This window comes from Protomyctophum parallelum (genome assembly GCF_964188405.1).
Source record: "Protomyctophum parallelum genome assembly, chromosome: 13".
NCBI classification, from domain to species: Eukaryota; Metazoa; Chordata; class Actinopteri; order Myctophiformes; family Myctophidae; genus Protomyctophum; species Protomyctophum parallelum.
The window spans coordinates 51,068,949-51,096,448 of record NC_139708.1 but is presented as its reverse complement, the minus strand read 5'-3'; the positions used below and the strand labels follow the sequence as shown (position 1 = coordinate 51,096,448).

General features: G+C 43.8%; 3 protein-coding genes and 1 long non-coding RNA gene across 4 annotated transcripts in view; all 4 read right to left on the bottom strand.

The window, feature by feature from the left end:
- LOC310868754 (uncharacterized protein) overlaps positions 1–27,500 on the bottom strand; it is a gene marked incomplete at its 3' end in the record, with an annotated part of 211,800 nt that overhangs the window by 169,409 nt on the left and 14,891 nt on the right. The window lies entirely within an intron of this gene.
- Positions 7,979–9,736, bottom strand: LOC310869597 (CD5 antigen-like; the record flags this gene model as incomplete). The annotated part of the gene is made up of 3 exons (XM_083780411.1): positions 9,611–9,736; positions 8,600–8,899; positions 7,979–8,346 (listed from the first exon to the last, which is right to left on the bottom strand). The coding sequence occupies exons 1-3, from the start codon at positions 9,729–9,731 to the stop codon at positions 7,979–7,981; spliced, it is 789 nt and encodes a 262-aa protein (XP_083636537.1). The 5' UTR covers positions 9,732–9,736.
- Positions 9,765–11,259, bottom strand: LOC310868792. Its single transcript, XR_014570097.1, has 3 exons — positions 11,210–11,259; positions 10,151–10,444; positions 9,765–9,919 (listed from the first exon to the last, which is right to left on the bottom strand). It is a non-coding gene; the product is annotated as an uncharacterized lncRNA (long non-coding RNA).
- LOC310869596 (low-density lipoprotein receptor-related protein 1-like) overlaps positions 19,264–27,500 on the bottom strand; it is a gene marked incomplete at both ends in the record, with an annotated part of 10,394 nt that continues 2,157 nt past the window's right edge. The window contains 7 exons of the mRNA XM_083780410.1: positions 19,264–19,365; positions 19,471–19,619; positions 20,304–20,489; positions 23,137–23,342; positions 24,179–24,363; positions 25,539–25,673; positions 27,424–27,500. The exon at positions 27,424–27,500 is cut by the window's right edge and continues 9 nt beyond it. Of these exons, the coding sequence (XP_083636536.1) occupies positions 19,264–19,365; positions 19,471–19,619; positions 20,304–20,489; positions 23,137–23,342; positions 24,179–24,363; positions 25,539–25,673; positions 27,424–27,500 (1,040 nt within the window). The remainder of the gene's footprint in view (positions 19,366–19,470; positions 19,620–20,303; positions 20,490–23,136; positions 23,343–24,178; positions 24,364–25,538; positions 25,674–27,423) is intronic.

The window sequence follows — 27,500 nt, the reverse complement described above, 5'->3', positions numbered from 1 at the left end:
TACATTAAGCATTAGTATGACGGCTTTAGCAATTCCAATGTCACAAACTGTATTAAATATATGTACGTGTACGCTCAACTGTAAAAAAAGAAATTAGCACAACTTGTACAATGTGATGTGATGTAACCGTCACAGCTCTCTGAGTCTGTTAGACTGAATAAATGGATGTTGCTGATCATGGCTAGGATTTTTTTTTTTTCAATTTCAATGGATCTGGACATACAAATGTAGAAAAATATACCTTCCGGAAAGGCGTCATTTTCAAGATGGCATAAAATTGCTGTACTGTATCTACCGTTATATGATTTTTCACTTTATTCCGGTACCTACGAAATATACCTTCAGGTCAGGCTTCTCTCTTTCCACAGTGATGAAATATTTCGGGTTCTTCATTTGAGAACAAATGTAGTACACCCTATCACTCCGTGTGTGGGGTTTCCCAAAAAAGCCTGTTCTACCCGTTTTTCACAGACATGCTAATAATTAATCAAGTAATTAATTTGAACATCTTTCTACATACTGAGAGTAATAGATTTGTACTGATGACTCTCAAGTGTACCGGTAGTATATACTGCCGCCCCCCCCCCCCCCCCCCCCCCAAAGTGGATTTAGTACCGATAAACGCTCAAAAAGTTTGCGTCGGGCAAATTGTTTGAATATCTATCTGAGAAGATTCAGAAAAGGTCAGCTGATCTGGAGATGGAGTCAGGTGAAGGGCTTTCAAAGAAAAAGGTATTATTTGTGTTGGAAAGCCTTGTACACTACTATAAGTTCAACATGATGTTATATTTATTTAACTGCACCAAGTAAGGGTATAGATTTTAGATTACAAATGAAACGATTTAAATCAACCCAGGTATCAAATCTGATTTGATAAAAGAGTCATTAGTTCAGAATCAAGCTACAAAATGCACATCACAATTTGAGTCAGTCATGTCATCATGACGTACAATACACTATGATGTATCATTCTCCATTCATTGTCAATCTGAATTTAATGTTTGTGTAGTGGACAGACATTAAAGCTGGATATAGGAGGGGCTGTATCCACAGCTTTATTTCATTTTAATAATATCATTACTTGTTTGACTACTTGTGGGACCGCCTCAGCTCCGTCAGCGTCCCATTCAAATTTCTTTAATGTGGCTTCTACATAGAATCAAGGAAAAGGCGATAATGAGAAGACAGTGGACCCGATTTATAATTTAGGCATTTAGCAATGTAAATCGCTTTTAATCCAGAGCGTTTTACATTTAACGTTTCACATGACGCTCATATTTCACGCCAACGCTTGGTAAAGTAAAGGCACAAACGTTAACATGCTATGCCTGCTGACTGTTTGACCCTGGCTTATGAATACTAATATCTAGCTGAAGGAGAGCTGGCCGCGTCAGTCACAACACAAGTAAAGAAAACTTACTAGAAGAGAAGGTCGAGTGGGCAACCAAAAAAAGTCTCGCGTTACCATTATCTGTTCTCCTGTTTCTCCAATCTCCAGACCACGCGAGACTTTGTGGGGGCCGGCGCTCGAGCTACTGACAGGAGAGATAGAGAAAGTCCGAGTCAGTCACATAAAGAGAACTTACTAGAATAGAAGGTAAAAGAAACTAAACAAAATGTTTGCGTTGCTGGTATTCCTAGAGGGCATGGACAAGGGAAGGAGAAGCATTGTTCCATTTCAATGGATAAAAAATGGCCAAGAATATGAAGACGAATATATCGCTGAAGGTGAGCTCTCTGAACCCGTTTTAGTGGAGTGGAGAGGTTATATACCTGGACGCAAAAATAATACAGAAAAGCCATGGCCTGTCTACCAAGCAACCGTGCCTTTACTTTACCAAGCATTGGCGTAAAATATGAGCGTCATGTGAACCATGGCATAATGACAGCATGAATGACATGTCATGGTTCAACTTAATTTACAGCTACATTTGCAAAGCCTAAGCATGCATAAACGTTCAGAGCGTCGTGTGAACCAGTCATTAAATTACAGGAAATAATATAGTTCACTCCAGTTGACTGCAGTCAACTAACTGTCTAGCTTATTTCCTTTAATTCATTGTTGTGCAATATCATGTACACAACTATACGTCATGTTGTATGTTCGTGATTTTATAGTGCACTATAGTTTAATTCGGGATGTTAACAACACTCAGTCTGACTGACATCCCCCCCCCCCCTAAAAATAAAAACATTTAAATAAATATTGATTATGAACTTGGTGATTGGCGTGATTAAAAATCACAATATATCCCTGAATCCATTTTTGTTTCTGACCCCTAAATCGGAGGGCTAACTTAACAAAGATCAGAACAAATTTATAGTTTCATAACACTTATTCATGTTCCAGCTAATAAGAAGTCTCTTCAGAAGACTATGAACGAGATGGAGAGCCGAGAGCAACAGGGCATTGGACAGTATATACTACACTTAAGAGTCATCAGTACAAATCTATTACTGAGCCATGTTTGTATGGCGCGAGGCCGCGAGCACATACCAAGACGCAAAAAGAATAAAGAAATGTTTGCCACGTAGATGTACTGGGGGTTCATTTATGGTACACAGAATTGGCCACAAACCAAGTTCGTACTTGATTTGTGGACTGGCACTCCTATCACAGCTGAAAGCCAGTGATGGGTTGTGAAGCGAGGGGTATAGTATAATTATCTTTCTTTTGAGATATACTGTATAGCCATTTTAAGCTTGGCCGGCTGCCATTTTAAATGCCATCTTGGAAATTACGCCTTCCGGCAGGTGTATCTTGTAGTAGGCCTATGTTAGGTTCTAAGCTCCCCACAGCCATCTGGGACGCCATCTTGAAAATGGCACTTTTTGGGGGATTATATTTTGGATGCCCAATACCATCAGAATCCATGGAAAAACCTTTTGTATCAATCTTTTGGGGGTTAAGTGATAGTTTTTCATATATTTATTAATAGTTTCATTATATATATTCACCTAATATTTCCAATCAAAAAGACAAACATTTCATCTGCAGTGGCGAACAAATGGTAAAGAGTATGGATTTACATTTGTCTTTATTAACAAAACAAAAGAAAAACATTTGAGAGAGAAAAAAGATGTGTTGTCTTTGATTTCGATTTTTTTTCTCTCTTTCGGATTATTTGTGTGAGGGGTGAAAGTTCAGAAGGCGGGTCCTACGCTGAAAAGATGTAAGACACCTCTCCATTGGCCACTGTCTTAAACCCTCCCCATTCGCCACCTTCTTATGGAGGAGAGTAGGCGAGGGGGGGGGGGGGTCAGGCAGGAGGAGAGTAGGCGAGGGGGGGTCAGGCAGGAGGAGAGTAGGTGAGGGGGGGGGTCAGGCAGGAGGAGAGTAGGCGAGGGGGGGTCAGGCAGGAGGAGAGTAGGTGAGGGGGGGTCAGGCAGGAGGAGAGTAGGCGAGGGGGGGGTCAGGCAGGAGGAGAGTAGGCGAGGGGGTGGGGTAAGGCAGGAGGAGTAGGCGAGGGGGGGTCAGGCAGGAGGAGAGGCGAGGGGGGGTCAGGCAGGAGAGTAGGCGAGGGGGGGGTCAGGCAGGAGGAGTAGGCGAGGGGGGGGTAAGGCAGGAGGAGAGTAGGTGAGGGGGGGTCAGGCAGGAGGAGAGTAGGTGAGGGAGGGGTCAGGCAGGAGGAGAGTAGGCGAGGGGGGGGTCAGGCAGGAGGAGAGTAGGTGAGGGGGGGGTCAGGCAGGAGGAGAGTAGGCGAGGGGGGGTCAGGCAGGAGGAGAGTAGGCGAGGGGGGGTCAGGCAGGAGGAGAGTAGGCGTGGGGGGGTCAGGCAGGAGGAGAGTAGGCGGGGGGGGTACTCTCGCCTACTCTCCTCCATAAGAAGGTGGTTATGGGGAGGGTTTAAGACAGTGGCCAATGGAGAGGTGTCTTACATCTTTTCAGCGTAGGACCCGCCTTCTGAACTTTCACCCCTCACAAATGATCCGAAAGAGAGAAAAAAAATCGAGACCAAAGACAACACATATTATTATTACCCAAACATTTTACTAAGTATTTTGTTGTTTGGTTAATAAAGACACAAATGTAACTCCATAAAAGAGCACAGTGCTGAGTACTCCCATACAGTGGTTGAGCTCGGAAAATGAGGCATAAAGCAGACTGTCCTGCCCCGGATGTCGCACCATCCAGGGAGGAAGTCTCACTGTCTGGTGGGAGGGGGTTCTGACGACACAATTCTCTGCACCCTTCTCCTTACTTGGGTCCATGACTGCTGCGGGAGGTTGATGTGTCTGCTACACCTTTTCAAAGCTGGCCCGACGCCAGTAAAATTTCAGTGCTCCGTTCCATGCTCTTGTATAGCTGGCTTTGATGCCAGTGAGACAAAACACTGCACCTGTGCAGGGGTGACCATGCCCACCCTGTGCAGACTTCCTGCCAGCAGCAATTGCAGGACAAAAGCCGCCACAACCTCAGATTTTCTGGCTGGATATAGTGTACTGGAATCTCCTGTGACAGAAAATAAATTTGTATGCTTTAGACTGGGGGGGGGGGGGGGGGGGGGGGGGGATTTTCCAACTAACATTTATTTTCCTCCCATACTGTTTCTTTTGGGGTTTTTTTTCCTCCATGTTGTTTTCAGAATGTGTTCCGACAAGGGAAAGAAGTTTTTTGGCTCATGACTGTGCGGCAAAATACGATGAGATAAATGTCTTCTTTTTATCCTTTCATTTTTCCCCCTTTCATAATGTAATGCTTTTAGATTATACATATAGATACCGGTAGATAGATATGCCTTCCAAACAGATTAATGTCATGCAACAGCTCATTTATGGTACACATAATTGGCCACAAGGAGTTGATGGGGTTCCAGGTTGTCCTCAACCATGTGGTAATATTTAAAAAAAAAAGAAAATGATGCGAGTTTGACCTGGCTATATCCACGCTTGTCATCGCAGCTTCTTTCTTTTTTTTCTGCCTTTAAGTTGAAACTATATCAGACAAGGTGTACATGTGGTTCCTCATGTGGAGTGCATAGTGCTTGGTCCATCTGAATTGCAAACAGGCATGTAGGCTACATAATGCCCTGCAGTATTGCCCTGATGAAGACTGCTTAGTACAGTCAAAATTATATGTTTACACAGCTTAAAAAAAGAAAAGGAAAATTAGTCCCAAGATTGTCATATGTATTATACACGCGCCTGCATGTGTGAGTGAATTAACTTGCAAATAAATGTTTTAAACACAATATATTCATGTTGTCATTTTTACATAATGTATGCATTATTAACCCGTTTGTGACATGTCTATGAGCTTTACATGGTGTATTTTGGCTATGCAATATTATGAACCTGAATTTCAATAGAGCTATATATTATGCATAATTATGTTATTTATTTACATGTATGGACCTGAATGTGGCATGTATGCACTATATAAGTGCCATATTTGTTGCATAATATATGTACCTGAATATGACGTATATGTTGCATACAGTAGTCTGCCATTCAGACCGTCTGAAATCCTCTTTAAACACTTTAGCTTTTGCGAATATTGGAAAATGTAGTACTGAAATCAACCAGCAGGTGGAGCAGTTGAGTATGTTTTTTATAATTGGCCTGAACCCTGCACTAATAGATTGCATGTGCTAATAAAAAGTATTTATGCTCAAAATTTTAAATTAGTTATATGTTATATAGCCTATAAAAGTTTAAGGGGATATGATGGACATATAGTGTGTGCCCTGATAATAAATACCAATGTGAATATGTGAATCAAATCCCTAGGAAGGTGATTAAACAAAGGGGAATCACCCTCCCCTATTAATTAACATCACATTTACCTCATTATTATGTATTCCTAACTTTAATCTGGTCGCGTTTTTAAGTGATGTGAGAAAACCTTTCAGCAAAAATCGCGAAATTGAACTCACGGCCAATGCGTAAAATGGACTCGCAGTCTAACGCCTAACAGCTCAAGCTATTGAAACTTGTGTAAGCAAGAGCTGATTTACAGGCTCAAAGGTCTTGTACATCACATAAAGTATGCATAGCTGGATAATGGACTCGTAGTCTAAGCTAATAATCTATCTGACTGCTTTGAGAAAAAGGCTCAGTGTCATTATATAAAATATATAAATATATAATATAATATATATAAAATACTTTAAAATTAAATGGATCATGGATGTTTTGTGATAAAAAGACAAGCATTCATTTCAATGAATTTGCATTTATTTCTGTGTAAAATTTGAAAACAAACAGAAATATAAAATACAAAATTATATACAGTAGACTTGAGCCGTGTCAAGTGTAAAAAGCATAAAAAGTATATTATACAGTAGGCCGTGTCAAATGTGCGAAATGTGTGAAAAAATATAGTTTTGTTACCTTTTTACACTTTTCTTATATTTTTTTTGGCACGGCTGAAGTCAACTGTATAGTTTTGTATAGTGCAATTGTATTTTATATTTCCAATATTCACAGAAATAAATGCAATGCAAATTGAATTCATTGAAATGAATGCGTGTCTTTTTTTATTACATAAGAAGCAATTAACACCTTCAGCCTGCATGCTGTCAGCCTGCCTACAGTAGGCCTATAACCGGTTTGGCGAATTAAGCCAAGACCCCCCCGGCCATCTCACTGATCCCTCGATCTGTCCCCCCACCCCCCCTCTCTCTCTCTCAAGACCAACAACTTTATTTCCCCTAAACGTTTGCAGTGAGCTTGTAGAATGTAGATTGGCTATTCTCTCTCTCTCTCTCTCTCTCTCTCTCTCTCTCTCTCATACTGCAAGACGGTATCATGTCATTATAACGTGCTCAAAAACACTTGTTGCTGCTCACATCAGTTGCGGTGAGAGCGCCGAATATAAAATAAAATAAAAAGTTCCGAAATCTGTGTCTTATTTTATTACATAAGAAGCAATTAAAATAGCTTGTGTTTAAGTGTGGGGGCCAGACCTTAAAATATACCATATTATATGTATTGGCTACTTCGGTATGCATTTATTTGACAAAAATGTTGTATCATGTTGAATCAAACTTGTTAAATAGTTTATTTCCCCTCTCCCTCTCTCTCTCTCTCTCTGCGCAATCTCTCTCTCTCTCTGCGCAATGTTGCTGCTCAGTTGCGGTGAGAGCGCTGAATATTTACCAAAGAAAATGTTCCTAAATCTGTGACATTTTACCGATTCCGTCCAATTAGGTTAGATATGCTGAAACCCCTCCTATTTAAATAAACTGAGAGCGGCGTTTAATCTATATTAATCCATTTCACCACTAATATGACTGTAAAATCCGGGATTCGAACTCGGGAGCTACAAAAAGAAGTAGCCTACGCTTAAATCGAAAGCTCTGACCACTCGGCTACGACGACGCCTTACATAAAGACAGAGGGCATGGTAGATATAAAGCAAAATGGTTGTGATCATGTTCAAAAAAAAAATCGTTCCTGTGTTGTGTTGTAGAACAACACAAGAACGCTGGTGGAATAAATGTATTTTTCACGTCACGTCATTAACAACTATTAGTGTTATCTTACATGTTTCTACAACTTGTAGAATATATTATTATTAGTTGTTAATGACGTGACGTAATAAAAAGACCAACCACCAAAGTCATTATCTCTCTCTCTCTCTCTCTCTCTCTCTCTCTCTCTCTGTATCTCTCTCTCTCTGTTGACACTTTCAATTCAAAGGGCTTTAATGGCATGAGAAAACATACTTACATTTCAGTGGTCTCAGATTTTTATATAGCTCTCTACTCCCCCTAGTGGACATAATATATACATTGTGAAATGCGCAGATCACGCAGTCCTCTCCAAAATGAATGAGACTAAATCAATGGCAGACAACTGTATATGTCCTACTTATAGACATATATGCACATATATGGACCTGAATGTGGCATATATGCACTATATAAGTGCCATATATGTTGCATATATGTCATGCTTATATACATATATGCACATATATGTACCTGAATATGACATATATGTTGCATATATGCACATATATGAACATATAAGTTTCATATAAGTCCTTTCCGTGTGGGGGTGAGAGAGAGGATGTCGCTCTCAGAGGAGACATTGTGAGAAAACACGTTGGTGTGATTTATAACAACGTCGACGTGATAAGCACAGCTGTAATTCCCTTGGTGGCCGGGGCCTGCTTCGAAGAACAGGAAGTTGGCAGAGTGATTGACAGCTGGCTGGGTGTGGTTGTGTGTGCTGTTGGCTCCAGTGAAGGTGAGGTGGAAGGAGCCGTCTGGGTACTGTGGCAGGATGGAGCAGCTGATGCTGAAGTTGGAACCTTCCAACACCTGCTGCCCCTGCTGCTGGCCCTCAGAAACCCCGTTTAGAGTGGGGAAGACGCTGATGTTTGGCTTAAACAGAAGATCTGTCACAAGACACGAGTGATTGAATTATAGTACAGCAGATATTTAAATTTACAGTATAGAGTAGCCAATGAGATGGAACCAAGATTAGAGATCCAACATATTGTATGGCTTTCTGTATGGCTTTTGCTGAAATTAGACGATGCAAAAAATGTTGTTTTAAATTCATTCAGAAAAAGAAACATCCTGTTTCTATGCTGTAGATAGGTAGGTTGAGTGAGTAGGCAAGTAGACGGACGTCACTGTTTGTGTTACCTGAACAGATCACCTCCAATGTGACAGTGGAATTCTCAGACAGTGTCATTCCACACTCCCTCAGTGAAGCCTCGGTTCCAACACAGTCAGCTGTGATCCACCACACAGGTTGAACCGTTGAAGCAGGACTCCTTTGTGTTGAAACGTCAGAGCCACAGTCCATCTGCCTACACACGACAGAGGATGACTCCAGGTTCCAGTCGGACTGACCATCCACGGGTCTCCAGTCTCCCTGGTGTTGCATCTCCAGTACACCACTACAGTTACTGCTTCCTCCCACCAGCCTGACGTCATCAGGCTCTGTACAGAGACAAGACCGTTACAAACCATTTAGAGCAGACATGCCTTGTGAGCCGAAAGTGTTCAGTTCTCCCACTCCATGTTAATGGATGGTGGTGTTCTGTTGGGACGCATACTTTGGTTAGACATAGCATTGGTCCGACTGGATTAAGGTTGGTGAGGGGTGCGTTAAAACGACCGGATTAAAGTTGGTGAGGGGTGCGTTAAGGGTTGGGAGAGGGTTAAGGTTAGGTTTAGGTGTGCTGCCCCGTGGGAGGTTAGGGTGAGGGTTTGAGATATCAGACCAATGGTATGTCTAACCAAAAGCATGCACCCGTTCTGTTAACAGATGGTGGGGATCTATTCCTAACACTGTCTAACACTAACACATGGTGAGCTGTCACTCCCAAGACGGCAAACGGGTGACTTCTTGTAACGGAATTGACCAAACGTCAAACTCAAAACTCAAAGTTTGAGCACGGAATATCTGCTACTTATATATAACGGGTGTCACTGGCTGTGGCACACCCGTTATGCCATGGTCAGCCAATCACAGCGCATAATGGGAATAACGGCACAGCTTCCAGCCAATCACAACGGCCAACCACATCGCCAATGTCGGCGCCATACATGGTTAATTTTGCTGCAATTCCGTCCTCAAATTTTGGCGGCATAGATGGTAATTTTCCCTCCTCATATTTTGAGGACATTACTAAAATGATTAGATTATACCTGAGCAGGTGAGTCCAACAGTCATGTCAGGTGAGCAGGTGGTGTTTCTAGTTGAATCTGAGGTTCTACAGTCCAGGAGAACAGACTCGTTGCCGTCACACTGGAACTCTTTGGTCCACATCGAAGCGTTCACTTCCCCATAGAGCGCCCCCTGGAGGACTGAAGGAGCCCCGCAGCCAAGATCCCTACAGACCACCTCTGCATCCTGCTGGTCAAAGTCATCTTCACACACTGAGACCCACGACTGGTTAGACTTCACCTCGACTCTGCCTGAACACACACTGGTCCCATTCACCAACCTCACAGAATCTGGAGAGAGAGAGAGAGAGAGAGAGAGAGAGAGAGAGAGAGAGAGAGAGAGAGAGAGAGAGAAGGAGGAGGGAGAGATGGGGGTGTCAATGTACGTGTATCTTATTAAGGGCAATTATTGCAACATGTTTCAACACGCACGCGCATGCACGCACACACGCAGTGGAGTTGTGTAGGTGAAGTGGAGTACACATTATTGTAATAGTGGAGGTCACTGTTTATGTGTTTTACCCGAACAGAACACCTCCAGTCTCTCAGTGGAATTACGAGACTCCTTTGCTCCACACTCCCTCAGTGAAGATTGAGATCCAACACATGGAATCTTCCACACAGGTTCAACGGTTGCATCAGACCTCCTTTGTGTTGAAACAGCAGAGCCGCAGTTCAGCTGTCTACACACTACAGATGATGACTTCAGGTTCCAGTCATAAATAGAACCCGCTGGTCTCCACTCTTCCTGGTGTTTCACCTCCAGGATACCAGAACAGTTACTGGTTCCTCCCTCCAACATGACGTCACCAGGCTCTGTACAGTGGCAAAAAAGAAAATGAACTACTATTACTTTCATTGTTAAATAGGAATGTGAATTACAAGTATAGTTGGTATTTTACTGTTTTATCTCAGGCTAGCAATGTCATTTTCATGTTTTAAACTAGAAATATGTGCTCCTCTGCATGAGCACAGGACTCCACCGACAATATAGACCGATTCACAGAGGGTTTCCTGGGTGCGGCCATTACTGAGGGTGTACCATTGAGTACTGCAGCACTGATTAGCTACACCTGGCCTACGGAGCACCTGCTCCATGGATTACCCCTCAGTAATGGCCGCGCCCAGGGCACCCCTCTGTGAATCGGTCTATAGTAGAGGTCAATCTTAGCCAATCAGGATGACATGTGAAATATTGGACAAGTCTCCCTTGATGACATTACTATAGAGGTAATCAGGGCGCTGCTGGCCATTTGGGTGCCCTAAGCATAACATATTTGTGGTGCCTTGTGCTTTGTGGTGCGGTGCTGGATTACTTCTTCAATTCGACCAATTCCACAATTCAATTGGACTACGGTGGCAGCAGGAAGTACAAGGTAATAGCCTAAATAGCTCCAGTTTTACCACCTTGGATGTGATTTCTCATCCCATCAGAATCAAAGTAATCACAGACATGACAGTGTCTGCAGCTAGAGTACATTCCACTCACTGCACAGGGAAGTGAATGATGCCAGGCTGCAGGTGACCACAAACCAGTCACATTATGTGAAATTATTATGTTCTTTTCTAGATTATTATTACCTGAGCAGGCGAGTCCAACAGTCTTGTCAGGTGAGCAGGTGGTCTTTCTAGTCGAGTCTGAGGTTCTACAGTCCAGGAGAGCAGATTCGTTGCCTTCACACTGGAACTCTTTGGTCCACATCGAAGCATTCACTTCCCCATAGAGCGCCCCCTGGAGGACTGAAGGAGCCCCGCAGCCAAGATCCCTACAGACCACCTCTGCATCCTGCTGGTCAAAGTCATCTTCACACACTGAGACCCACGACTGGTTAGACTTCACCTCGACTCTGCCTGAACACACACTGGTCCCATTCACCAACCTCACAGAATCTGGAGAGAGAGAGAGAGAGAGAGAGAGAGAGAGAGAGAGAGAGAGAGAGAGAGAGAGATATATCATTTTAATCATAGAACATTACACTTTTCCAGGACTGCTCCGCTCATCTCTGAAATGCCATTTTTTTAAGAGTGGGGATCTTAGTTGAGATCATTCAAGAATACATTTTCCAACATCACTGCGCACAAATAAGGAGTTGTCTAAATGTAATAACTAACTTTTTGTGTATTCATAATTCCTAACATGTCTCTGTAATGGACGGTCAGGACTCGGTAACCTATTAATATGTGAGCATTTTGTTGGTGGTACTTTATTTCGTACTTTAGGTTAATACAAGTAAAGAACGTGTAGCCCTCAGTGGCAAGGGAGGTGTGTGTTCTGTGTGACAGACAGACAGACAGACAGACAGACAGACAGACAGACAGACAGACAGACAGACAGACAGACAGACAGACAGACACCTGAACAGGTGTTACCTGAACAGATCACCTCCAGTCTGTGGGCTGAAGTATAAGACGCATTTGTTCCACAGTCCTTCAGTGAAGACTCAGAGCCAACACAGGGAGATGTTATCCACCATACAGGTTGATTTGTAGAACCAACCAGTCTTAGTGATGAAACAGCAGAACCACAGCCTAGCTGTCTACACACTACAGATGATGACTGCAAGGTCCAGTCAGAATCATCCACTGGTCTCAACCCATCATGGAGTTTCATCTCCAGGTTTCCAGCACAGTTACTGGTTCCTTCCACCAACCTGACATCTGTACAGAGACGAAAGTAAGCAGTAAAACCAAAATTAGAAAATGCATTACTTTCATTTTAAGTAATGGACACAAAAGATGCTACACATACTCGGAGTCGGATCATATAGGATACCGGATAAGTTTGTGAAAACTGTGGCCGAGTCTTACACACAGTCTGTCCTGCAGGGGACACAGAAAGCACCACCGGTACGTTCCAAAAATATCTGTCAACCTAAATAAGAGTAAGTAAAGGGGCAGTGGATCAGGGGATAGAGTGGCCGGTAGAGTAGCCGGTTCGATGCCGGGTTCCCCCAGTGTTAGTGTAGGTTCTAAGTAGGTTAGACTAAAGGTGGTTGCACACCGGCCGCGTTTTTCGGAAAATCGATAGAAACGCAGCTAAAAATCCGAAAAACGTGCTCGGTGTGTGGGGACCTTAACTCTGCCATCGGGGTGTGTGTGTGAATGGGTGAATGTAATGCACAATCTATGTAAAGCACTCTGGATAAAAGCACCATTTACCATTTAAAGCAAATCACACGCATGTTGAAAAGAATGCTAAAAAGTGCCAATCGGCACAGGTCTCCACCAGGGCAGGTCAGGTTGTGGCCTCATGGTGGCGCTATAACAGGCTGTTGAGGAAGATTTGGGCCGGAGGTTGGTGTTGGAGGGATGCAGGTACAATGTTTTTGTTTTGCACAAAGCGGCCTCCTGGTGGCGCTATAACAGGCCGTTCTGGAAAGTTTGGGGCAGAGGTTGATCGTTGGCATCCAGGGAGTGTGTGTGCAAAATTTGGCATCGACCGGTTGTGTGTGTGTGTGTGTGTGTGTGTGTGTGTGTGTGTGTGTGTGTGCGCGAGTGCATGACGCGACTTGGCTTGTTGTAGCGCCACCATCAGGCTGTTGAAAACTGTCAAGTGGCATTTCTTCCTTAGCCTAGTGGGAATATGCGTGCACAGTTTCGGACGCTGCGTTGAGGAGTTGTGGCGATTTGTACAAAGCGGGCTACTCCTGAAAAGTGTAGGAGCCAATCGTGGCCAATCAGGATGGAATATGAGAAATAAAAAAAAACCTGTCTTGATCACATGACTATGGAGATCATGTGTAGCGATTTGCGTGAAATTTGGATAAAATCTGAAGGAGTAATAATAGAAAATGTGTTTTACATATGTCGGCCTCCTGGTGGCGCTATAAAGAGCAGATGTGAAAAATTCCAGGCAAAGGTTTTTCCTTGGCCTCTAGGGAGTTGGCATACAAAGTTATCCACAGATCCGTGCAGTTAGAGGTAAAAACACTTTTGGGCCAGTTATAGCGCCACCTTGAGGCTGAGTTGAAATTGTTCATGTGTCATTTCGTCCTCGGCCTAGTGGGAATGTGGGTGCACAATGTCACGGAAATCACGCTATGTGTTCATGATTTGCAGCATTTTGTTTGAAACTGAGCACTCCTGTGAACTTTGGAAGCCAATGTTAACCAATCAGGATGGAGTCTGAGAAATCTGAAAGAGCCGTTTCGTTGAATAGCTCTAGAGAGACTGTGTACCAATTTGCGCGATGTTTGGACAAAATCTGTAGGTGTACTGTGCAAAAACTTGTTTTGCACAAAGCGGCCTCCTGGTGGCGCTATAACAGGCCGTTCTGGAAAGTTTGGGGCAGAGGTTCATCGTTGGCATCCAGGGAGTGTGTGTGCAAAATGTGGCATCGAGCGGGTTAACGGTGGCCGAGATTAGCTGTTCACGGACACACGGACGGACACACAAACGGACGGACGGACACACGGACGGACGGAGTGTAAAACATACTCTCCCCACATGCCTTCGGCCTGGTGGAGACAATTAAAGTTATTGAAATGAGACGCTGCTGTCATAGGAGGAGGAGGCAGAGGAGATGGGTCAGGTGGGTGTGTCCACATTTTAACACATACTGTACACCAGCGTTACTCAACCCGCGGGCCGCATGCAGCCCCTGCTTCATGTCTCTGCGGCCCATCGTGGTCATGCCAATGAAATGATAGTTTTTGTACTTTCAGTGTGGGGAAAGCATTTGCAATCGTGATGAGATTCAGCTGATATAGGTATCTGTTCTATTCTATTTTATGTTGTTCGTTTCATTAATGTATTTAAGTATTCTTTTTGTTTGAATATATATTGGCTTTACTGCATCATTGCACTGGTTACAATTTGTTCTAGATCCTAGTGTTCATTTAAAATGAGATATTCCTCTAAATCTGGGTAGTAAAAAAGAAAATGATCAGGCCACAGCCCTGGCTCTCCTGGTCCCTCTGCACTTCCCTGATTACCTGAGCAGGTGAGTCCAACAGTCTTGTCGGGTGAGCAGGTGGTGTTTCTAGTTGAGTCTGACCTTCTACAGTCCAGGAGAACAGACTCGTTGCCTTCACACTGGAACTCTTTGGTCCACATTGAAGCGTTCACTTCCCCATAGAGCGCCCCCTGGAGGACTGAAGGAGGCCCGCAGTCAAGCTCCCTACAGACCACCTCTGCATCCTGCTGGTCAAAGTCATCTTCACACACTGAGACCCACGACTGGTTAGACTTCACCTCGACTCTGCCTGAACACACACTGGTCCCATTCACCAACCTCACAGACTCTGGAGAGAGAGAGAGAGAGAGAGACAAAGTGTGTTCAACATTTTCATTCATTAAAGGAAGGCTACAACAGATGAAAACATGAGGACACACACACACGCACACACACACACACACACACACACATACACACAATTCATAATGTAGGCATTTAGCAGACGCTCTTGACCCATTCAGGACGGGAACCCGTTTGGTGTTTTAAGCATTGTGTTATACTTTAGTTATTGAAAAGCGCAGCACTAGCTTGTAGATCTGCTATTTTTTTAAATTGTGAAAACGTGTGCAAATCTTTGGATTTAAATTATTTCAGAGCAAACGTTTTTATTTCATATGTTCGCTTCTGGGGGGTCCCTGGAACAACATATTTTCAGATATGCCAGCCACATACATATAATTCTGGGGGTCCTTGACATGAAATAGTTTGAGAACCACTGACATAGAAACGTAGGTTTTTTATTTGTAAAATAGTCCTCAGGTCTAATTGGGTTAAATTAATCCAGAGCGATTTACAGTATGCAAGAACAACACGGTAATACAGCAAATACATAACACACACGCACACAGATAGACATGAATCAACGGATGGACAGACGTATGGGGACAGACAGACAGACAGACAAGCCAGATCAATTTAATAGCAGACTGTACAGATTACTGTTCTTGTTGAAGTATTGTTTGTGTTACCTGAACAGATCACCTCCAGACTGTCAGAGGACTTGTCATACCTCCACACTCCACACTCCCTCAGTGAAGACTCAGTACCATCACAGGAAGATATAATCGACCATACATCAGTATAACCAGCAGAACTACTTTGTGTCGACAGAGCAGAGCCACAGTCTATCTGCCGACACACTACAGATGCTGCCTTCAGGTTCCAGACCTGACCAACCCCTCGTCTCCATTCTCTCTGGTGTTTGATCTCCAGTCCACCAGTACAGTTACTGCTTCCTCCCACCAACCTAACATCATCAGGCCCTGTACAGAGACAAGTGAGAATACCGTAAGTACAGTTAAACAAAGTACTATTAGTTTTCCTTACAAAAAAATCCTAACAAAGCGTGTAGATTGTTATGTCAGGCTATCGAAACCACATCCTTGTGTTTGTTTTCTGTTTGAACTGATTCTAGCCCCTCCCACGTCCATAGTCTGTGTCCATAGTCGTGTCATAGTGTCTGAGCAAATAGACAATGTGTCTAATTTTACGTCATGCTGATGTGCCCCTCACTTCACATGGGTGTGATTTTTCAACTAAGATTTTGGTTTGTAAAGCATGTAACCTTTGTCCTATTTTTGTCCAGCTATGTCCAGCTTTCAGTGTTTACACAAACATTGGAGACAAAAGTGTGTAAACCCAAACATTGAGGACAAAAGTGTGTAAACACAAACATTGAGGACAAATGTGAGGACACAAATTGTAATTGGCCGGAATGTGATGATGTATGATGATAAGAGCGCCCCTCACTTACACACGGGTGTGATTTTTATTATTACCTGAGCAGGTGAGTCCAACAGTCTTGTCAGGTGAGCAGGTGGTGTTTCTAGTTGAGTCTGACCTTCTACAGTCCAGGAGAACAGACTCGTTGCCTTCACACTGGAACTCTTTGGTCCACATTGAAGCGTTCACTTCCCCATAGAGCGCCCCCTGGAGGACTGAAGGAGGCCCGCAGTCAAGCTCCCTACAGACCACCTCTGCATCCTGCTGGTCAAAGTCATCTTCACACACTGAGACCCACGACTGGTTAGACTTCACCTCGACTCTGCCTGAACACACACTGGTCCCATTCACCAACCTCACAGACTCTGGAGAGAGAGAGAGAGAGAGAGAGAGAGAGAGAGAGAGAGAGAGAGAGAGAGAGATAGATCATTTTAATCAAGAACATTAATGAGAATCATTTAAATAGAATGAAGGCGTGAACGAAGTATGCCATTGTTACAGGAGGCTATTGATCTGTTATCAGCTAGGCAAAGCAGTAGCCATGCAGTGGGAAATCAGCTTTCGATGGGCACAGTCTAAGATGAAATACATATCGCTTTTGTGAGGCAGGTTGTCGCAGACCCCCAGTGAATGGGCTCCAATTTTGACAACCCGTGCCCTGCACGGTCTGCACGGTCCATAGACCGTCCAGTCACCAGCGATTATATCAGAATACAAACCAGACCCGCCCCACCTGTCAAATTAGGGACCCGTTGTAAGCCCTGCTACCCGTGATTACATACAGTAAATAGCCTACAGCCAGTCACTCAATTTAAAACGGTGTTAAAATGCTTTTAACACAAGACAGCAGCCGTCAACCATAGCGGTACATTCAGTGGTCAAGTTCGTTCATAAATCTACACGTCAAGTGAAGAACGGAGGAGTGAGCTTTCCATATAGCCACGCGCCAGAAGTGCGTACATGCAGTACGCACGTGTTGTTGTTTGCATTGTCAGATGATTTTTATTTGAAGGTTAAACAGGATGATAAATGTGTTTTTGTGAGTTAAGTCAACTGACCGGCGTGCTGTGTTAAGTTACGTGCTAGTGCTATGAGGATGATATCCCAAAACACCCTCCCGGTCATAAAACATATGTTGGACTCGGGCCGTAAATTGTATGTGTATATGCTAATGGTCAATGCCCGTGTGCAGAGCAATTGCTCAAGCCACTGAGGAGAACCATCCAGAACAGACAGGAGTGACTGCCTCACTGACCGGTTTCCTTATTATAGTAGGATAGGATAGTGAAGGTAGCAGATCTACAAGCTCACAATGTGTCATATCGGAACATGTTGTGAACTTGTAGATCTGCTATTTTCACTGTATTTGAAAGTGCATTTAAGTGGTTAAACTTTTCCCTTCCTAGAGATGTCTTTGAAATGTAGTGGAGTAAAAGTATACAAAAATAGAAGTACTTAAGTAATAGTACTCAATACAAGTAAACATACTTTGCTACTGTCCACCACTGTGCATAACAGACACGGACATGTCGTTAAAGGACATTTATTATCACCTGGCTTTCAGACAGAAGTATCCTACATAAACTGATGTCTTACCAGATAAACCGTGATGGCATGAATGATGAGGCCAGCTGCTGTGCTAGGTTACCACTGTTGTTGGACCAATCATCACTAAACTCGCAGGATGACATAAGTACCTAAAAATACCCTGAAAGATGTATTCTAATCGGCCACCAAGGGTTGCTACCCGGTGCTCAGGAGGTGTGCAGGTATACAAAATATAAAATTAGTAAAAAGGTGCTCCTGGATCAATCGGGATAACACATGTATGAAAGCGACAAGACCGGTATAGGTCGAAGCATGTCGGTTTAATAAAGTTTTCCGCCTTTTTAACTAATCTCCGCTTTTTTCTACAAATGCACTGACTATAATGAATTGTTTAGTCCAAACATTACAACTCACAGGACATGTTTCATAACACTGTGTGTACAGTTCTTTTGTAATTGCCCAACAGGGGAAGCCATCAGTTCTAAATGTGTGTGTGCACTGTGCATGGACTTGACCGAAATGTGGCCTTAAACCCATTCAGGACGGGAACCCCTTTTGGTATTTCAAGCATCATGTTATACTTTAGCTATTGAAAAATAGCACATCTACAAGCTCATAGCGCGGCACCGAATTCTGGGCTATACGAGCTTGTAGATCTGGTAATTTTGAAAAATCGTGAAAATGTGGCGCAAATCTTTGAATATATATGAATGAGTGAACGTTTTTAACTAAAATCTTTGCTTCTGGGGGGTCCCTGGAAAGACATATTTTCAGATGGGGGTACATGGCGAAATACAGATAATTCTGGGGGTCCTTGACCTGAAAAATGTTGAGCACCACTGACATAGAAACACAGGTTTTACAGAAAACTTTTAGGATTTAGAAGCCATTTGTTTTTAATTGTTTACATTAGTAGGCTATTTTATTATTATTTATTTTTTTACATTGTTTGTATGGTCTGTTGGTTGTTTTAAAATGGACCTCTATTTAATTTTTACCAATAGATTGTACTCAAAAAGGACTCATAGCACGACACAGAGTGCCGTGCGCGCTATGAGCTTGTAGATCTGCTATTTTTGAAAAATCGTGAAAATGTGGCGCAAATCTTTGACTATATTATATTCTTTCAAAGTGAACATTTTTAATTCAAATATTTGGAACAACATATTTTCAGATGGGGGTCCACGGCCAAATGCATATTATTCTGGGGGTCCTTGACAGGAAAAGGTTTGAGCACCACTGACATGCAGAAACAGGATTTTAAGAAACTGTCATGAATTAGAAGACATTTGTAGTTATATATTTAATGCAGGTGTCAGAAACAGTTAAAGGACATTGGAGTACAAAGTAATACTAAGTGTAATCAGTGTAAAGACATGTAGTAAGATGTGTTTCAGTCTCTGAGTCTCTACTCACAGCAGTCTGCAGGTTCGTCTGAGCCGTCCCCACAGTCATCTGCCGTGTCACACTTCCACCACAACGGAATGCACTTGTAGTTCTTACAAGCAAACTGACGGGAGAGACGACACACATCTTTAGAATGACTATCGACAGCAGACACGAGACCTATAAAGACATAAACGCGTATAACACAAGTGAACTGGAGGTGAATCACCTGGCTGGCCGTGCAGCTGGACATGCACTGCTTGTTGTCCGCTGCCAAGTAGAAGTAGGTTGGACAGGAACACTTGTAGCCTCCTCCAGGTGAGAGCAGACACAGGTTACTGCATCCTCCATTGTTGGTCTGACACGGATGAGCAGACACTGTAGGAAAACATGTACACATGTAATGAATATGAGAGCCCTGAATACTACTACTATACTACTATGATACAATACTACTACTACTACTATTATGTTACAATACTGTTTAGGGGTGCACAGTTATGAATTTATAATGACCGATATCCGATCTCCCATTATTTGCAGGGTCATATCTGCCGATACCAAATCTGACCAATTCCGATATTATACAGAGGGCCACAATGGAAACAAGCCTATAGGTCCTCTAGTCTAGGGGCTTGGCCCAAAGCCAATCAATACATACTGTAGCCTATACTCTTTTTCCAAGTGTGAATGAATTAATATGAATGAATGAATTAAATGTAGAATTTTTAATTTATTTTGCTGGTGTAAACCGATGAAATAATCTGGATTATTTTGAGACCGATCCGATACCAATATGGCATTTGTATGGCCGATGTGGCCAATTCCGATTATACTATATACTAATACTGTCTATTACTACTACTATGACACGATATGACTATTATTATTGTTGCTGTTGTTGTTGTTGTTGTTGTTATTATTATAGGGTGTATTTATACTGTATACGTAATGCTTTTCAAAACAGATCAGATAATAATACAATGATAGACAGTTAATAGAAGTCATAAAACATTATGCAGAGTCATAATGAGAGTGTTGTGTACAGTAGGTGGTACAGACCCTCAGGTTGTTGATATGGGTGGTAGATCTGGATGTCCCATATTAGACTCTTCAGGTTTCTGATGAGTGTGGTGGGGTTGGTTCCCTGAGTCTTGTGAGCTCTGGAGATGGACCTGGAGCCGGAGCTCCAGTAGATGTACTCCTCAAACAGGGTAATACCAAAGATATATCTGTCCTGACGCAGAACTACAGACACACAAAACCAAAAGTGTCAGAATATTATGAAATAGCAGTAAGACTATTTATAATAAGATATACAATGTTTTAGTAAAGTGTACTCTGAAGTAAATCATGTTCTTACTGCTTTAATTACTTTTTCTTCCACTACTCATGGACAACATTTACAAAAGCTGTTCTTGAACACAGTCAAATCTGGAGCATTCCTTTAACACAGAGTGTAAAATGGACCTGGAATTGTGTAATTACAGTGTCTTCAAAATGTTGCCCACAATATGTATCAGTATGTGAGTATGATGTGTGTGTGTGTGTGTGTGTGTGTGTGTGTGTGTGTGTGTGTGTGCGCGTGTGTGAGCGTGCATGTGAGCGTATGTGCGTGCTTGCGTGTGTGGCTGCGTGCTTACATACGTGGCTGCGTGCATGCCTGCGTGCGTGAGTGTGTGGCTGCGTGTGTGTGTGTGTGCATGTGTGTGCGTTTGTGTGCATGTGTGTGTACGTGTGTGTACTGTACACGTGTGTATGTGTGTGTGTGTGTGTGTGTGTGCGCATGCATGAATGATGCCTTACATATTAACTGCACACTGGTGTCACTCACCAAGAATAGCAGATCTACAAGCTCACGACGCGTCGCATTGTGAGACTGTAGATCAGCTATATTTGGCTCTCTATGATTTGTGTTGACCAAAATATTTGTAAAAATGGCATCCATGAATCCCCATACTAAGGGAAGTTGTATTTATACAACGTAGTTTCGGGAGAAGAGGCCTCCTTCCGCTCGACCTTAACCACTCCCCCCTCCTTATCAATCACTCCCCTCCTTATCAAACCCACCTGCCTGTCGTTATCACCTGGCCAATCCTGCCACAATCACCACAGTATAAATACACCTGTGCGCCAACATCTACCTGTTCTCACTACGTGATCCAGAACCTTCAGACAAGCAGAATCCCTTCTCGCTCCGTCTCCAACCTCACCTCAGCATACAGAACGTAAGCGTCACGTTGTTTTGACAACCTGTCACTCGATCCACGCCGATCAAATTGCTAAATACGATCAAAGCTAAATATCACTTGTTTACTTGTTTAATTTACTTGTTGTGATTCAAGCCGTAACTACTTGTGTTCGTGTCCTACATTGAACAAAAGTGCTGCTTAGCAGCGGCGCATATCGCTCGTTTTCTTTCTCTCTTTTTCTTCACCCAAAAAAGAAAAGAGAGAGGAAACCGCAGCGCCGCTGCAGCGAAAAATCCATAAAATGGATTCTCGAGCTGGAGCTTCACGCCTCCGACAGCGAGGACGTTCTATCTACGTCAGGAAGCTCCAGGCGTGCCTACTCGTCTGCCATCCCCGACACCGGCACGTCAAGCTCGCGCTCGGTCCCGCCGGCACAGCCAAGACCGAGCAGCAGCAGCAGCCGCGCTACGTCCTCTCGGTCCTCCTTCTCCGGCGCCCCCGTCATCGCCAGCCTCGGCCAACTACACCTGTCAGTCGCCGACTGGACGGTGGACGGGCTCCAGCGCCTTCTCACGGCCAGAGGAATTCCATTCCAGAGGACCGACCGAACGGCGGCATTGTTCGCATTGTGGCTGGCGAAACCGTCAAGCCGCTCTGGACGCGGCCCCGCCCCCTCCTGCTTCCCGGCAGCAACAACAGGCACGTGCCCGGCCCACTTCCCCCTCCCCCCTCCCTCACACACACGCCGGCCGGCGCACGCATGGCCTGCTACAAACCGCCCTTCCTCCCCCTCCCCCCCCCCCCCCCCCCACAAGCACGCTGGCACGTGCGTCAATGGACCTAACCCTAGAATGCATATTCCTCCTCGCCTTCTTCTGGTTCCTGCGCTGCGCAGAGTTCACATCCTCCTCCGCCCGTTACGACCCTTCCTGTCATCCTAGCCTCTCCGACATCACCTTCCACTCCTCCGACTCCCTCACTTTCACCCTCAAACACAGCAAGACAGACCAGCTCGGGCGTTCCTCAGCAATCCACCTCTTCCGTACAGATCCCCCTCTCAGCCCCTACGAAGCCATTCTCCATCGCCACCCGCTCCTGGTTCCACAAGCACCTCCGCCGAATCCTCGCTCTGTCCGGCCTTCCCTCCCAGCTCTACTCCGGCCACTCGTTCCGCATCGGCGCAGCCACCACCGCGTCTATAGGCGAGGCCTCTCGGACCACCTCATCCGAATCCTCGGCCGCTGGTCCTCCCAAGCCTACCAGTCCTACATCAGGACCAACATCTCAGACGTCCAAAACGCCCATCTGCACCTAGGCCGCCTATAAACCCTCTCACCATTCTCGAGGATCCTCACTCGCGTCCCTTCCTCCAGTCCCGCACTCGTCTCCCAGCCAGCTCTTTTTGGGGCAGTTCCGGAGCAGAGACGCCCGCTCTCCGAGCGCGCATACATACACGGCGTCCTCTCCCGAGACCACACCCCCATCCTGAGTCTCACCCATCCCGGGTTCCCCTCCTCCCCCCATTTCATCATTCAATTTACCAATAAATGGTTGAACTTGAGCGAAGGTGTGGTCTCTTACTAAGTGAAAATGTGTGTGTGTGTGTGTGTGTGTGTGTGTGTGTGTGTGTGTGTGTGTGTGTGTGTGTGTGTGTGTGTGTGTGTGTGCGTGTGTGTGTGCGTGCATGAGTGCGTGCGTGTAACCTGTGTGTCTGTTGGTTCCATCCAGGTTGGCAAACTCAATGATCTCCCCCGTGGTGCTCCAGTATATGTGATCATTGATGTAGTCTAACGTCAGGCCAAAGGGCGTGGTGATCTCATCCTTCACTATGATGCTCCTGTTGGTGCCGTCCATCCCTATCCTCCCTATGTGGCGGTTGTTGCTGCCCCCGTCTGCCCAGTACAAGTAGCTGTCAGAGGAGACACTGTGTCAGGTCACTATTCACAACAAATCACACATACAGTACTGTCTGTACAGCAGTGGTTCTCAAACATTTTTGTCTCAGTGCACCTCGAAAATAACGTTTTCGTCAACCGCACCCCTGAATTGCATTGTTACTTTATAGAACCTTTATGTCATTTTACGGTACGTAAACCATGCAAATAACTTCATACTTGACGTTTACTTTAAACACTTGAACTTCAGCATCCCTATTCTGGGGGGAACATACACCAAAAATAGCTGATCCACAAGCTCACACAACATGTCTCTGTGAGACGCGTTGTGTGAGCTTGTAGATCGGATATATATACTCATACTCATGTGATACATCCTAGTCTTATACAAAAAAATAACTAATGTGACTTTTATTTAACTAGATCTGCAAGACTGTTAATTATGTTGTGTAGTAAACTAAAATAGGACTCAGATGACTAAAATAGGACTAAAACAAAATGCTGTGTTGTTCAAAAGACTAAGACTAAATCTTTAAAAATTTACACTGCATTAAGACTAAGACTAAGATTAAAATAATAAAAGACCACAATATTTTGATACTTAGTCGACTAAGACTAAACAATTTCAGAAGACTAAAATAGGACTAAAACTAAATGGTGTTATTCAAAAGACTAAGAATTTGCAGTCAAAATGAACAGTGCTGCCAAGAGGTACAACAAATAAATATGATGCAATGTCATCCGTTTAGCTTTTAGATGTAAATCCAGTCTTCTTGTATCTGTGGTGTTTCACAGGACGGTTGATAAAGTCAGTGTAAGGTTCATGATCACCACACCACAGTACACTTACCCGTAGCGTACATCCACAGCCATGGAGGCTGGCTCCTCCAGGCCGGTGTTGACCAGGACTGTTCGGTACGCCCCGTTTAGTTTGGACACCTCTATGGTGTGCTGCACAGTGTCACTCCAGTAGAGGTTTCCTCCCACCCAATCAACAGCCAGAGCCTGTGGTGCACTGAGTGACGTGTGGAGGACCTGTCAATGAGACATACATTCACTCTGGATATATACTGTGCAAAAAGCTTGGAATACGGATGTGTATATTACAGGAAACTCCCGTTAATCTTTCCAACAAACTCCCATAAACTCCCGTATTGTACCATCACACCTGTATATTACCGTATACATTACATGTATATGCTGCTAAACTTGAGGTTTACAGGCAAAATACAGTTCCCGTAATTGCCCGTTAACTCCTCTTTTCACGCAGTGCTCACCACGTTTTTTTGTTCTATTTGTAAGTAATTTGTTCAACATATTAATATCACAGGATATTGTAAAAAGAGCATATTGTCTACTCAACCTTTCTGCTTGTTTGCACAAGTCTCAGCTCTTAAGCCTTATTTCATAATTTAGCTTTTTGAAAATAGCAGGTCTATACATGCTATAAAGCTCACAATGCATTGTGACATGATGCGTTGTGAGCTTGTAGATCTGCTATTTTCTAACTATGTTGAATATTTTCAATAATGAATGTTATTATTTATAACATCATAACAATCTAAATCTACAAAGTAACTAGTAACCAGTGGTGGACAAAGTACTCAAGCCCAGTATACTTGAGTCAAAGAATAGATACTCAACTACGTATACTGTAGATACGTAGTTGAGTATACGTATAGCAAGTATACATTTCTCTATAAATGTGTACTTGAGCTAAAGTACTGGTGTACTTGTATATACTGTATAATGTGTACATAAATAAGTTGTATCAATGCATTGCTGTATTTAGACCTCCCCCCCCCCCCCCCCCCCCCCCATCCGGCCCAATCCACCACCACCTTCAAAACAATATCAATGGTAGTGAAAATAGCTGATCTACAAGCATCACAACGTGTCCTGATGCGACGCGGTGTGAGCTTATAGATCGTTAATTCAGAATGTACCTTTTACCTTCCTAGAAATGTAGCGGAGTCAAAAGTACAATATTACGTCTTTGGAGTACCAGGCCAGTATGTATGTATTAGGAAATATAAATACTTGGGAAATTACACGTACCTTACAGTGTTTAATATGTACAGTACTTGAGTAAAAATACTTAGTTACCACCACACTGTCTAACAACAGTGATATTACAAAGCATTTTGAATACAAGTATAACCATTTTCTGACGTTATTTCACTTCCCATCTGTGTATTTGTCACACTGACCTGGACGTCACTGCCATCGATGTGCATACGACTGATCGTTTTGTTGGGGAGATCTGATGACCATGTGAACCCTTCTGTCCAATAGACCATCTGCTGCTCGTAGTCAAAGTCCAGAGCCATCGCTCCATTCAAGTCCTGTCACAGCACAGCAGTTAGTTAGTTATAGCAGTTAGTCTCTGACAGGTGGAATACATTCCGACATGTCAAAAGCAGTGTGTGAATTGTATCAAATCAAATCATCCTTTATTTATAGCACATTTAACACAACCGAAATTGACCAAAGTGCTTCACAGGAAAGAAAAAACATTTAGAGCAAATAACATTTAAAGCAATTTACATCAAGTAGAACCAGATACATGGCAAATGAGGCAAACATGATACATGGACAATATAGGAATATATATATTTAGATTACATTAAAGTACGTTTTAAGTAAGGATTTAATAATCTCCTCGATGGATTGGGCAGCTCTAATAAAGGGAGGGGGGGGGGTTGTTCCACAGCTCTGGGGCCGCCACCGCTAAAGCGCGGTCACCTCTTGTTCTGAGGGTTCAGGTGGTTGGCACGGTCAGCAGTGATTGGTCAGCAGACCTCAGAGCTCTGGGAGGGTTGTAGCGCTGTATACGTTCAGCCATACAGGGCAAGAGATTTAACCCATTTAGACCTTATAGACCTCTCAGTGTCTCTCAGTGGTGCTCAACCTTTTTCATGGCAAGGACCCCCATCTGAAAGTATGTAGTTCCAGGGTCCTCCCAGAAGCAAAGGTATGAGTTAAAAACATTCACTGTGAAAGAATATATTGTGGGATGTCACATGACAGCGGGCCGTCAGAGCGCCACCCCAACGAGAGTCAGTGGAGCGTCAGAGGCGGAGCCCAGCTCAGAAGACAGCGACCCGCCCTGGGTCACGTGATTGACCACACGCATCTACCCGTCTTCCTCCTCAATCAGAGCAATCACGCAACAGCCGCACTGCGCGCGTAATGCTTGAAAGGTAGGAAACAGATGAACGCTCCGCCTCATTCTCCACTGACTCACGGAGGGAGCACTGACGTGGCAATCTGGCGGTAGGTCTCTACAAACACACATCCCCTCACTGTTGTCACTTGTTCAGACTCTGTGCTAATAGTGTTTCTCATTACACAGGCAACCCCGGGATGGAGGAATCCTGAAAAGGAACCCAGATGGAAATAACACTCCTGAAGGAATAGGAGTGAGAGGAAGACTGTTTTGCCCTGGAAATAGGAAGAACCTAAGTTAACCAAGTGTGTGTGCTGGATCTGATTTGAACTTTAACATAATCCTCTCAAATAAATGCCCGAGTAGGCAAACCTTGCTGTGTCTCCTGCCTATTGCTGTTCAGTGGCGCCCACAATATATTCAAGATTTGTGCTACATTTTCACGATTAAAAAAAAATAGCAGATCTACAAGCTTGTAGATACAAGCTTGTAGATCTGCTATTCAATAGCTAAAGTATAACATAATCCTTAGAAACACCAAAAGGGGTTCCTGTCCTGAATGGGTTAAAAGTAAAAAAGTAGGATCTTAAAATCAATTATTTGTTTTATCGGGAGCCAATGGCGTGATATCAGGACTGGTGTGATGTGGTCAAACTTTGTAGGTCCGGTGAGAAGGCGGACAGCAGCATTTTGGACTAATTGGAGTCTTCGGAGTGAGGATTGGTTGATGCCATAGTATTAGTACAATAGTCCAGCCTTGAGGAGATGATGTTTTCCCTTTTATTGTCATTGAGATATAAGAGGTTTTCATCCATCCAGGTTTTAATATCGTCTATGCAGTTCATTAGGGGCTCAAATGTGTTATGGTTGGTGGATGTAAGCGTGTATAGGATGTGTTGTTACAGTATATGTTCAATGGTTTTCACCTGTTTGAGCACAGTGTGGTTGGAGCCGTTCAAGTTCATCTTATTCAGGTCGTTGGGGGTGGTGAAGATGAGGAAGG